The 13,850-nt window shown below is 29.9% G+C and overlaps 1 protein-coding gene across 1 annotated transcript; it reads left to right on the top strand.

The window, feature by feature from the left end:
* Window positions 1–12,125: 12,125 nt before the first annotated feature.
* Window positions 12,126–13,592, top strand: LOC112464100 (the record flags this gene model as incomplete). Its single annotated transcript, XM_025030895.1, has 5 exons — window positions 12,126–12,213; window positions 12,300–12,638; window positions 12,754–13,001; window positions 13,063–13,235; window positions 13,439–13,592. Coding segments are annotated over exons 2-5 (688 nt in total), but the record flags the coding sequence as incomplete, so codon positions are not given.
* Between the last annotated feature and the right edge of the window lie 258 nt (window positions 13,593–13,850).

Below are 13,850 nucleotides of genomic sequence, written 5' to 3'. Positions count from 1 at the left end.
AATGTAACATCCCGTTAATGGAACCACATGTAGAAGAAACTAATATTCAACTATTACAACTTGCGAAATTTGACACAATCCATGTAATTCAATGTAAAATTTCGATTTCGAGAACAATTTATTACTGTGGAATGCACTCACATATTGCGACAGTAACTAATGCACAAGCGGAATATATTATCGATACGGCGGTAGATCAATGTAAAAATATGCATAAAACCGGAACACTTATTATAAACTTATTATAAATAATATTGTATTATAAATTATACTTAAATATAATATAAATTAATATTATAAATAATATTATAAACATTAATATTATATATACAAACAGTGGATCATTTCAAGTATTACTAATTGTTATCTTTGAAAAAATGTATATGAAAAAATTTTTACATAGAAATTATAGTTTAGTTGTTAAGGAGAAAAAACGGGATGTTAGAAAGATGAACTTTAGAGATATAAAGTAAAGACTCAAAGATTTTTCAAATTTAAATATTTTAAATGCAAATAGTTTTATTTAACACACATGTTTTCTCAGAGATAAACTTGAAATATTTTAATTGCTCCTCCTAAAATATACATCTTTTTTGTTTTTATAGATGACGTTTTTATTTAAAGTTTGGTCTGCTAATAGACAACAAAAAGCGTCACTTACTCTCTAAATTTCTTCGAGTGAAATTCCACTCGAAAAAATGAGTAATTCACCGAATCACTCAACTTGGAATGACTTTTCATTCATATGGAGTGAATTCTTTTACTTTCTTCGACTCTGTGTCGTAAAGTGAATTCTTTTACTCTGTGTCGTGGAGTGAATTTCACTCTGCGTCCTTAAGTGAATATTTTAAATCATAAAAAGAGTGAATCTGATATGTTCCACACCACGTTGGAAAGAAAGCGCCAGGAAAAAAAGAAGATCGCTCGTAGCAACTCGTTCAGTGGAGTCACTACTAGCCCAGTAAAATGACAAAATTTGGAGGAAATAATACTGACTGGGTTGAAACTTTGTAAACAGGCTTGTTTTAGGGTACTATTTAACATATTAAAAGTCCCCACGTGTAAACGCTACGTTGCGGGCAGGGGAGAGTCCAAAAGGTCCAAAAAATTAGTTTCTCGCAAATAACTCAGAAAATATCAACTTTACGGAAATTTATGTAGATATTAAAATTGTAGCTTACAAAATTCCGCACAATTTCGTTTTTTATTCAAGTCTGTACGACCAAATGGAGCAGAGATAGAATTTTTTTAAACATTGGTAGTTTTGCAACGCAACGAAAACGCGTACGCGCGTCGCGCATTTTTCGCTAATATCTCGAAAATGGACTCTTGAATCGAAAAATGTTTTAAATAAAAGTAGTAGAGAATCTAATTACAAACAATTTCGTTTTTTATTCATTTTTGTACGGTTCAAATTCGCCGAGTTATTAATTAAAAGACAATTTTATTTTATGTTGATAGTGGATGTTTTGCATGTAAAAATCAGTATTAACTCTGAAAGTATAGGTCGTACACATATAGTATATATAATGAAAGTTAAAGAGAATAAAATTTTGAACATGTTGATGTATGCATGAATCCATTTTGGTAAAGATAGCTTAAAGTTAAGAGCAAAAAACATGAAAAAATGTCATTTTTTAGTGCATTTTGGAAAATAACTTTTTCTAATTGGTTGGAGGCAGTAATGTTATGTATTTTTCTTGAAGATATTTTAATTATCTTTAAAATGAGACGTCGTAGACCTTTTTTCATTGAAACGTTGATGAATTACAGGCGTTTAAATATTGAAGAAAAAAAATTAATTTTTGTTAAATGAACATTTTAGTCCAAAAATATATGGATAATAATTTTTCAAAAATTTATTTTACCTTGTTTTCATTATTTCATATATATATGAACGTGCTGGAGTAGTATAAGTCCTTCGCAAAGTATGTTTTATTTAAGAAAAAAGTTCATGAATATTGTTGTATTTTTGGTAAATTGTGGAAAAATTGCATTATCATTCCTTTTTTTGTAAATATCTCCGTTTCTATTAACTTTACGAAAAAACTTCAAGAGACCGAAATTAAAGCTGACAAAATTTCCTATAAATCGGAGTTTATGACATGTAATTTTGAATGCATTGTGATGGGAAACTGGCGTTTCAAAAGACAGGTAAGTTTACGTATGTAGCAGATCATCACTATGAGTCGCCTGAAATGATGAAAAAACGTGTTCTTAACATTTTTCTGTACCTATTGAAATGTCAGAAGTTATTCTTGGGGTCTTTCTGAATCGTTTGGTACTAAGCCGATATTTTTAGGACCGATAGTACTGTACATAGGTATTGAAAGATTGAGAAGAGTCCGAAGTCGGTATGCGGCGCGCGGCGTGGCAAACACTTTACGACTCGTTTTATTTAAAAAATCATAACTCACGAACAAATTGACGAAGCTTAATGATCAAACACGCAAATTAAAGCTAAAAGTAGTGCGAATGAGAAAAAAATATGAGATAATTATCAATTAAATAAGAATACTTAATTTCGTCGCCGCAAATTTAGTAATTTTTAAATGGTACAGAAGGACTTTAAGGACTTAAAGAATGCTAGAAAAAAAATTTCTGAATAAAAAAAAACGAATTTGAAGTGTGACAAATATTTTTTATGTAAAAAAATTAATTTATTATTTATTATTATTATTATTATTAATATTATTATTATTATTTATTTATTATTTATTTTTAATTTTTTTATTTATTTATTAATTTTTTAATTTTTTTTATTTTTTTTTCTTAAATTAATAGCATGTAAATGCAAATCAAATTGCACCGGGTCATGTGGCTGCAAAAAGGCAGGGTTAAGATGTTCTGACCTCTGTGCTAATTGCAAACAAAACGGCTGCCTAAATATGTTCGTATCTGACGAAATGAGCGATTCCGAATCGGATGAAGACTATTCAAATAGTGCGCAAATGAAGAAAAAGAAGAAGAAAACTAACAACTAATTTCCATCGTATCTTTTCTATGGCGGTTATAAATTATTTAAATATTCATATTTCTTCAATTTTTTACTGTACAGAAATGAATAAAACACGAAATTGTTTGTAATTAGATTCTCTACAACTTTTATTTAAAACATTTTTCGATTCGAAAGTCCATTTTCGAGATATTAGCAAAAAATGCGCAAAGCACGTACGCGTTTTCGTTGCGTCGCAAAACTACTGGTGTTTAAAAAAATTCTATCTCTGCTTTATTTGGTCGTACAGAGTTGAATAAAAAATGAAATTGTGCGGAATTTTGTAAGCTACAATTTTGATATCTACATAAATATCCGTAAAGTTGATATTTTCCGAGTTATTTGCGAAAAACTAATTTTTTGGACCTTTCGGACCCTCCCCTGCCCGCAACGTAGCGTCTACACGTGGGGACTTTTAATATGTTAAATAGTATCCTAAAACAAGCTTGTTTACAAAGTTTCAGCCCAGTCAGTATTATTTCCTCCAAATCGACAAATTTCGAGTCATTTTACTGGGCTATACTCGCTTGTCAACCGACCACGACCGTTGCTTCTCGTTAATCGATCATCTCGTCTTCGTGTCGACATTTTAGATAAATTATTGTATTATCTAGAATAATGTCGTTTCTTCCACAGGTAAGTGCTAATGACCCTTGCACAATGCCAGGCAATGGGCATAGGAACAGTAAATAATCAAAATTTCGTTAATACAACCTAATTAATTCTAACGCTATGATTAGTTGGCAACAGGCAATAGACACAGAATTTTCAACGTGACGGAATTTTTATGTCTATTGCCTGTATCACCGTTCATTCTTTATTGATACAAGATTTCTGATTTCTGTTCCTATTGCTTGTTACCTGGCATTGTGCAAGACCTAACCTAACCTCCCGCGGACGTGCCTTTCGCGCCTTTTTCATAACGGGAGCGGGCGCGCCGTGTATAAGAATTTACGTATATTCAGTTTATTTATTAAACGTCATTACGCGACATAAAATCTTGGTTGCAGTTATATATCGCTTCTATTTAAATAATGAAATTTTTGTTAGGAAACTCTCAATAGCAAGTGTTATGTGGAGTTGACTTTAGTTTCGCGCGCGATCGATAGTGAGAAGCAATGCGTGCGAACATCGATAAATCGAGACATCGATACAATGGCATCCGCGACTACCGGCCAAGAGCGGATACGATCGTCTCTTGTCAGAACCACGAGACACACGCAGCGAGTCGGAACCATTCCTAATCTTTTATATTACACATTATATTGTTCGTGAATAAAGGCATAATTATATTCTAAATCAAGAGCCTTCATTACTTTGTTGTGCCTACGTACAATCACAACAGCAAGGAAGATTTGTCACAGTTTTTATTGAGCAATGGTATCTCAGAAGATCCTGTCAATATTCTAAAAGGTAAGATTTAGGCTACGGTCAACGTGACGCTACAAATGCTTCGAAGCATTCCTCTTCTCTTTTCTTTCAATGAAGAAAGAAAGAGAAGAAGAACGCTCCAAAGCATTTGTAGCGTCACGTTGACCGGAGCCTTAGTACAATTGGCAAAAGTGATAGTAGTAACGTGAAGTAACATAACGTAACGTATGTTACGTTTTTTGAATAATATAACAAATATAGCTCATTTACGCAAAGAGAATAAATCAAAAGATAATAATTACAAATAACATTTTTATTATATATACACAATTACATGTTGTAACGTTACTACTGTAACTTAAATTTTATTTTTATTTATTACATGTATTTTTTCTTACAGATACAATATGAAACAGGGTGGATTAAAATTAAATTAAAAGTTATCCGTCATATGATTAAATTTGCACATTAATTCTCGTAATTGTTTTGTTTTTATACTTTTAAAAGATATCTTGTAATATTACAGCAATGACTTTACTTAAATGTTTTAAATGCGAAAAGACATTTCCCGGAGTAAGACAATATTCTGTTCACTTTCGTCGCCATCATGCTATTATGGTTAGCAGATCATACTCATCAGGATTCTATTGTAAACAAGAAAATTGTGATAAACGTTTTATAAGGTTTGATTCTTTACTTCGTCACATAAAAAAATGGCATGTTGTCACTGATAAAATATGCAATTCAGATATAGATTTATCTAAGAAATCTGCAGATTATCCCAGTACTTCAAAGAAAGTACAATCATCAGAAGAAAATGGATATGATTCAGAACAGCATCATGTTTGCGAAGATAGAAATCATTGTCATGAGTCATTAAAAGAATTTAATCTGTCGACGAGTGCACAAAAATTTATTGCAAATTTAAGGATATTGTCCAGTTTTACCGGTACAGCTCTAACTGCTGTAACAAATGCAGCACAGTGCTTAGTGTCTGATATTTCTGATGTTATTCGAGAGGAAATATTGAATTTTTGTAAAAAACAAAATATAAGTGTAGAATCTGATACACTAGCACTATTAAATAAATTAAATTTGAATAATCTATTTGACAAAACTAATACTTTAGAAGATCAGATAAACATTGTTAAGAATGTTTATAATTATATAGATTCGATTGAAATACCTCTTGGATTTAGATTGCAGCAATATTTTGATCAAAAAGAACAAGTGTGGAGACAAAAAAAAATTTATGAGACTTGTCATTATATACCAATTATTGAAACGTTGAAATTAATAATGTGCCACTCGTCAATGCGAAATTATGTTGATTCTGAACAAAACAATTCTTCTGATGATCTACTTGTAACTTTTACAGATGGAATCAGTTATAAACAACATCCATTTTTTCAACGTCATGCACATGCATTAAGAATACAATTGTATTATGATGATGTAGTTGTTAATAATCCATTGGGTTCTAAAGTTCATCCTCACAAAATTGGAGCTTTTTATTTTGTAATTCAAAATTTACCTCAACATATTAACTCATTTTTAGGAGGAATTCATATTCTTTGTTTGTGTCATACTGCTGATATTCAAAAATATGGCATGAAAGCTATACTTAAACCATTTTTGATGGATTTAAATAAACTTGAAAGTGACGATGGTGTATATGTGGTACATAATGGAACACATTTCGTATTAAGAGCAAGTATTGCTGCAGTTTGTGCTGATGGATTGGCCGCGCATCAGTTATTAGGATTTTTAAGTCCCTCTGCTAAACATTTTTGTAGACTTTGTTTGATCAACAGAGATGACTTTAAGAATAATAGAAATTTAAAAGATGTAACTTTGCGTACAAAACAACTACATGACGAACAAATAAAAGAAATAAATAATCAACAAACATTAAAAGAAATTGATAGTTTAAAAAAAAAGTCAGGTATTTTAGAAGATAGTGCATTACATTCTTCTCGCTATTTTCATTGTACAAATAATTTTGTCTTTGACCCTATGCACGATATTTTTGAAGGTATCGCACCAATGGAGTTGAAATTAATTTTACATTATTATAGTACATGTAATTATAACTTCAAAATAGATGTGTTTAACAACAGAGTAAATTTATTTCGATATGGTTTTCCAGAAAATAAAAATAAACCTTCTGCAAATTTTTCTTCAACTTCTATTAAATATCAAAAGGATTACAAGCTTTCACAAACTGCTGCACAAACATGGTGTTTATTAAGAGTTTTTTCTTTCTTAGTTTCAGATTTAGTACCTGAAAATGATAAGCATTTATCGTTAATTTTACTATTAAACAGAATAAACGAAATAGTATTTGCTCCAAAATTGAGACGCTCTATTTTACCATATTTGGCAGAATTAATCGAAGAACACAATTGTTTATTCCGAGAATTATTTCCAGCTATAGCTCCAATTAATAAGCATCATCATTTAACTCATTACCCTCAGTGTATATCTTTTTCTGGTCCTTTACGTTGGTTAAATTGTTTAAGATTTGAAGCAAAACATAATTTTTTAAAAAAGTATGGATCTATTGTATGTAATTTTAAAAATATTACGAAAACGTTAACAAACTATTGTCAATTAGATCAATGCGCAGTTTGGGGTACTAATGAAGATGAGCCACGAATCAAATTAAAGTACGTTAACGGACGAAAAACTTATGTTGAAAATACATATTGTAGACAGCAGTTACATCAAATAAAATATCAGGACAAAGACACAGTTATTGAAGTTAATAAGGCAGAGGTTTACAGTACAGAGTATCGAAAAGGTTTGTTTGTTGCTATTAACAGTGGAGTACAAGAAAATAGTGAAATTACTTTTGGTTGTATTCAAGAATTAATAATACTAAAAGATGAGCAGCTTTAGTTATGGTGTGAAGAATGGCAATGTCTTAGTTATAACGAATTATTAAATGCTTACCGTGTAGCTCAAAATACAGATTCATATACATTTGTAAATACTGATGAGTTATGCGATCTGAAACCATTTGCATTATGGTCTGATTTTACGACTAATTTTTCTTATATAGTCCTTCATCATATGTTATTATAAAAGCACCTCATAATTATATCTTGTACATAAAATCAATTTACTTTTCTATCTTTCATCAATATATTTCCCTACATACATTATACGCCAAAATTTTTCATTTAAATAAATATCTATGTATATATTGCTTTAAATATCGCTGTAAATTTTCAAAATCATATTACGGATGATAATGGAGATTTGAAGATAGCATCAGTAGCATTGTCAGTACATGTCCATACTGTATCTTTTATTAAATTGCTTTTATTATATGTCAACTCAATGTTTTAGACGAAGGAGTCGATGGTTATGCTTTCATGGCGTTAACAGAAACTGATTTAAAAGAAATGAATATCAAAATTGGCCCAAGAAAAAGAATATTAAGTTTAATTAATAATCACAATAAAGTGGTAAGCGCAAAGATGATTTTTGTATTTAGTATAACTTGTTAATGATAAAGATGAATGAAAGCTTATATAAAACACGGGTTTTATTTCAGGAAGTTGTATTAGTACAGGACGAAGAACACAGCAATGTGACTATACAAAGTAAAGAAGAAAATACTAATTCATTGACTGAATGCCAAAACGTAATTGTTCTTGATAATAATAGTGAAGAGGTAAAAATACGTTAATATGTATATTTAATACTAGGTTGTTCAAATATTTATGAGACTGATTTTTTAAAAGTAGTATAAAAATATTTATTTAGAAATATTATACCTACTATTTTATATATTGTCCCTAAAGTTCAAAACATTTTTCTAGAAGTTTCTGTATACCCATTTCGAATAAGGTTTTCCGATTTTTGGTTGAATATCTAGTTTTGACGCGTTTTCGACGCGTTCAAGTCCTTGTGAACAATCTAGTATTTATATTTAACACTGCATGACATATAATTTTCATATACATATATATATATATATTTTTTTTTTAAGGAACATCAAAATTCAAACAAAATGTTTGATATTAGATCCTGAATCGAAGAACACGACAAAGAATCTAAAAGAAGTCCATCGCTAATTAGTATTTTAGAATCAGGTGTAGTTAAGCCCGTGAAGAGGCAAGAACTCATCAGAATTTGTTGTGCAGGCTTGATAAAAATTAATAATGACAGCTTGTAAGTAATGATGTTTTTTGTATGAGCATTATTTATGTAATTCTATATAATTAATAACATTTATTTTTGTTAAAGATATCCATCAAATACATTAAAAACGGAATTAGCTAGCCAAATAGTTACACAGTTCCCGAAACTTCGTTCAACTCTCTCTGGAAATGGCTACGTAAGCAGATAATTTGTTTTAATACTAAAAAAAACTTATATTACATTCAATATTGCTTTCAGGAGCATTTTTATGACAGTAAAACAAATCAGGGCTTCATTGAATTTCGTTTAAAAACTATGAGAAAGCGTTTAAGTCCATCTAAGAAAAGAAGAACAGTGTCCAAAGAGTCAAAAAAAAAAACAACAGAAGTTGTTAAAAGAAGGAACTTTACAGAATGAATATCTGGAAGAAGATTTATTTCAATTAAAAGTAAATATAATACAATTGTACATAATGGTGAAACAGTGTTTTAGATGAATAATTATCGCTTGTTGTAGGTTGCTGAACTTTCTTTAAAAATGCCAAATAATACAAACAAAGATGATATATTTAGATTAAGCGATGAAACAAGATGTAATCGACAAAGACAAATGAAAAATTCTGATGAAGAATTAACATTGAGTAATATTTTACAAATGTATCCACGTTTTAAGGATTATAATGGTGAATTGGTAAGATAGTATATATATATATATATATATATATATATATATATACTTCGTTTTATTTTCCTTTTTAAGTATCTCTCTATATATATAAATGTTTTGTTTTTTTTCATTAATATTACAGATCCAGAGAGAATTCATAGCCGAATTTCCAGATAATGATACATTTTTGGCAAAATTTGTAAGCTTCTATGTACCGAGAATTTTGCAGTATTCCTCCTTAAACGCACCAAATTTACTGCATTCGGTGAATGACATTGAAGGTAATAAAATAAATTAAAAAATTTACAGAATACTTTTTCTGAATACATATCTTAATAAACTTTTTTTATAGATAATTTGAAAGCTTTGATTTTGCTACCGCATCTACTGCCATCTCCTAATTACACCAAACGAAAAAGAAATGTAAGTATATTTGTGTGTATATGTGTTGCGTGCGTGTGTGTGTGTGTGTTGCGTGTATGTGTACGTATATTTTAATATATTTTATTGCAACAGAAGTTATTGCACACATATGTATATTTTAGGACAAAAAGACAGCACAAGTAAAAAACAATGACAGCCAATGTATCTCAGTGGGATATTCAAATGTATGTGCTAAAATAACAATCCCGCATAACAGTTTACTAATTTTTAAGAATGTAAGTATCTAATCGAAAGTATATTATTTCACTCATTAAGCTATTTTCATTCAATAATCATTGAGGTTTAATTAATATATATTTGCACTTTAGGCACAAGATAATTTATTTTTAAATGAGTGCTCACAAGTTGATAAGGCATCTAATAAAAGGAACGTGCAACCTTATTTAATATGTAGTATGACTACAGAAGAAAGAAAAGGAATTTTTTACATAAAGGCAGATGATCATCTGATCGAAATTGGCAACAATGGCTTACAAGCTTTCGATATTCTCTTAAAATTACACTATTGTTTTGACATACAGTTCTCTGCAGATTTGGCTAATTTTTATGATTTTATCACTGGTTGTGTGCTACATTTAGTAGAACCAAAAGCGTGTTGTAGAGCATTTGATGTGACACTTAAAAATTTATCGTTAAACACCAGCGTTGCATTACATGAGTAAGTAAATGAAATACATTAAGGGTTTACAAAAGTACTAATGAAAAGCTAACACTGATTGTATTATAATATTTTACAAATGTATCCACGTTTTAAGGATTACAAGCGAATTAGTAAGATAGTATTTTATTTTTCTTTTTAAATATCTTATATAAAAGTTTTTTTTCTTTATTATTAATATTATATTTAGTACTTTTGTGTTTGTTTTAATAAATACATTATATACTTTATATATAAATAATTCAATATATAATGTTTTTTTCTTAACTTGTGCAATTATTTGTCTAACCTATTTCTTTAATATACCTCTCACATAGTTTTACCATCTCCAGTTGATTTATATAACCAACCGATTATTCCATTGGGATTAATCAATCGCATTTGTCGTTAAAGCAAAATTAACAAATGCGATTGATCAATTTTAATGGAATCGACCGTTTAAATTAACTGGAGTTGGTAAATCCGGCCCTAAGAATAAATATTTGACTTCAACTGTAGTGATTGTTCACTCGTAACAATAGAGTGAAAGCTTCACTTTAAGAAAAGGTAAAAAATTCACTCTGATTGAGTGAATTATTTTATCTATAATGGAGTTAAACATTTACTCCAAACGAGTGAAACAATCACTTTACGGTTGGAGTCAAATATTCACCCTTATAAAAAGTGCAATGTCACTCCATTTCGCGCGGCAGTATTGTGACTATCGACCCGAGTGAATTTTAACTCCTTTTGAGTTAAATCTCACTCGAAGAAATTTAGAGAGTATACTTAATGAATCTGAGAATATGTTATCTCAGCTCATTACAAAAAGTAATACCAAACTCGGCATTATTGGTTGTACTCTCGTCATGGAAAAGGATGGTACAGTTGTAAACGATGATAATGTTTTAAAATTTTGTTCTCGCGAAACATTTATATTATTACAACAAGGAGAATCTTGGTTATCGCCCAATGAAACAGAAATACAAAGTATGGTTCTTAATTTGGAAGACAATCCGTCCTTAATTACGACTATAAGTGAATGTACCTCCGACTCTTCATTTGCATCTACTACGAGAGATACTTCATCGCCAATAAATCCATTAAATACTACAATTCAAGCACATGATGAAGAAATGTGGACAAATTTTAATGTACCTTGGGGCGCCTTGGAGTCTTCAGTACTCAAAAAATTGGAAACAAGAAATCGTAGCAAACACGTAATAAACAATGTTGTTAATCGCACGATTTCGGAAATGAGAAATTTAAGTCAATTTATTCCGTCTAAAGCCTTTAAAATAATAGCTAAGAAGATTATCAATAAATACCCTCAAACTTTCAAAGATATGGATAAAAATGGTGAAAGTTTCGGAGATGGGACTTATACGTTATATTTAAAACTTCGCGATAGAAATGGTTATCTTAATAGATAATGTGATGAGATTGTCTCATGAGTGTGACGTATCACGTAGAGCGACCGTGCACGGTCGCTCTACGTGATACATCATGTTATTGTTTGCTACCGTGCACGGTCGCTCTCCGTGATACATCACAATGAGAATAAACAAACCTATAAATTCAGAGTTATTATTCCTATACACTACATTTACTGCATTTTATTTTTCAATTATTAATAAATAGGTTCTCACTTTTTTATACATAATTTACAGATGGTTAAATATAATTAATGATAATTTTTATTAGTATAGATTTAATCTATTATACTTTATAGCTTGTGTGTGTTTGTGTGTGTGTATGTGTATGTGTGGTAAAACACGTAATTAAGAGATTTAGTCTTTTTATTGATTTTATTATAGAACACAAAATTAAAACACAACATATACCAAAATTATTAAAACAAAAAGATATGGTACGTGAACTTATTCCAAATATTGGAGATCGATTAAACTTTATAAAAAAATACGAAGAACTATTTTCACAAGTAAAAGTAAGTGTAAGTTGTTGAGCCTGATGTTTAATTAAATATTTGTACTATTTTTCACTTATATTACTTATGTATTTTAATACGATTAGGATATCAGTGTCTGTCAAGTAGAAGAAAATGGTCATTAACCCCAATATCGCATTTACAAGAAACACATGTGAAATCTTCCAATGTTACGAGCACCTCAAATAGTAACAGTAACGATACTATTTTAATAGACGAACACGAGAAAATATTATATAATTCTTATATCGAATTGTCAAAAGAAATGGACGTGCTTGATTTAACTTAATTGAAGTGCTAGAACGAGCTCCAATGGGAAAAGCAATTATTTCATATTATAATAGTAAAAGTATCTCACATGATTGCTTTCGAAATAAACTTGTGGATATCATAATAAGACATTTATTCTCATATCATTCCAAACAGTACGCAAATTCTACATTTTACAAAAATGATCTTTAATTAATAATTTCATATAAACAATGTTGCAATTAAATATGCATTTTTACTTTTTGTATAAAGTTAAATATTATTTTCCAGCCGATTAACAGAGAAAGATTATCAATCCATAGTAGCAAAAATAAAAAACTTATTCCCTAACGAGCCTGCAACGGTATACTACATTGCTTCCATACGAAAGCAGGATTCACCAACTGGAAAAACAATCGCAGCAAGAGGAAAATTACTCGATAAAGCTAAAAATTTAATTTACCAAGGTGGTTATGCAAGACCTACGAAAAAAAGGAAAGCAACGGAAAATATTGAAATACCAACAAAACAGAAAATAGGTAACATAAGATTTAAAGAAAGAAATAAAAAATTTTTGTTATATAAATTTAACATTTTCAGATTTGTCTACGAATGATTCCTATTTATGGCTAAGTACAAGAAGTGAGCCTTGGGAAGAAGTTATTATCCATTGGAAGAATACCTATCATTTGAGGCAAGAATCAGAAGCGGCTACTGCATATGATTTTATTGAACAGTGGCCTATTTTAAATCGAACAAATGTAGATACTTTGGTAAAGTAGTAATTATTATTGTAATCTCTGTCTCTCTCTCCCCTCTCCCTCTCTCTCCCCCTCTCCCTCTCTCTCTCCCTCCCTCTCCCTCTCTTTCTCTCTTCCTCTCTCCCTCCCTCTTTCTCTCTCTCTCTCTCTCTCTCTCTCTCTCTTTGTCTCTCTTTCTCAAAGTAACCAATAATATATGTTTTACTCTCTTACAGATAAATTGTGATTTTGACGAACTGTTTCCAAACCGTACTTGTAACCTGTACAAATATTGGAATTTATTCTTTGATAAAGTAGTTTATTATAAAGAAGGTCATACAAAAGACAATCTGACAATTGATATTGAGGATTTAAAATCACTTTCTGAAAGTGAGTACATGTACAAATACACAGTTCAAGCGAATCTAAGAAATCTATAAAAATGTTTTTATAGTGTAATATGAAAAATGATGCAAAAAAATGTTCTGTATAAGATGATCTGTATTACTTTCTGTCATTGAACAAAACAATGTAGCGAATAATTTTGATATAAAAGTTATGATAAAGTAAATTTTATTTTCTATAACCAATTATACAGGATGTATCGTGTAGGGGTGCTGATATAAATATACATGTATATATAGATTA

Source organism: Temnothorax curvispinosus, unplaced genomic scaffold (genome assembly GCF_003070985.1).
Source record: "Temnothorax curvispinosus isolate PA1 unplaced genomic scaffold, ASM307098v1 QBEX01013906.1, whole genome shotgun sequence".
NCBI lineage: Eukaryota > Metazoa > Arthropoda > Insecta > Hymenoptera > Formicidae > Temnothorax > Temnothorax curvispinosus.
This window is presented reverse-complemented; position numbering and strand designations above follow the sequence as displayed.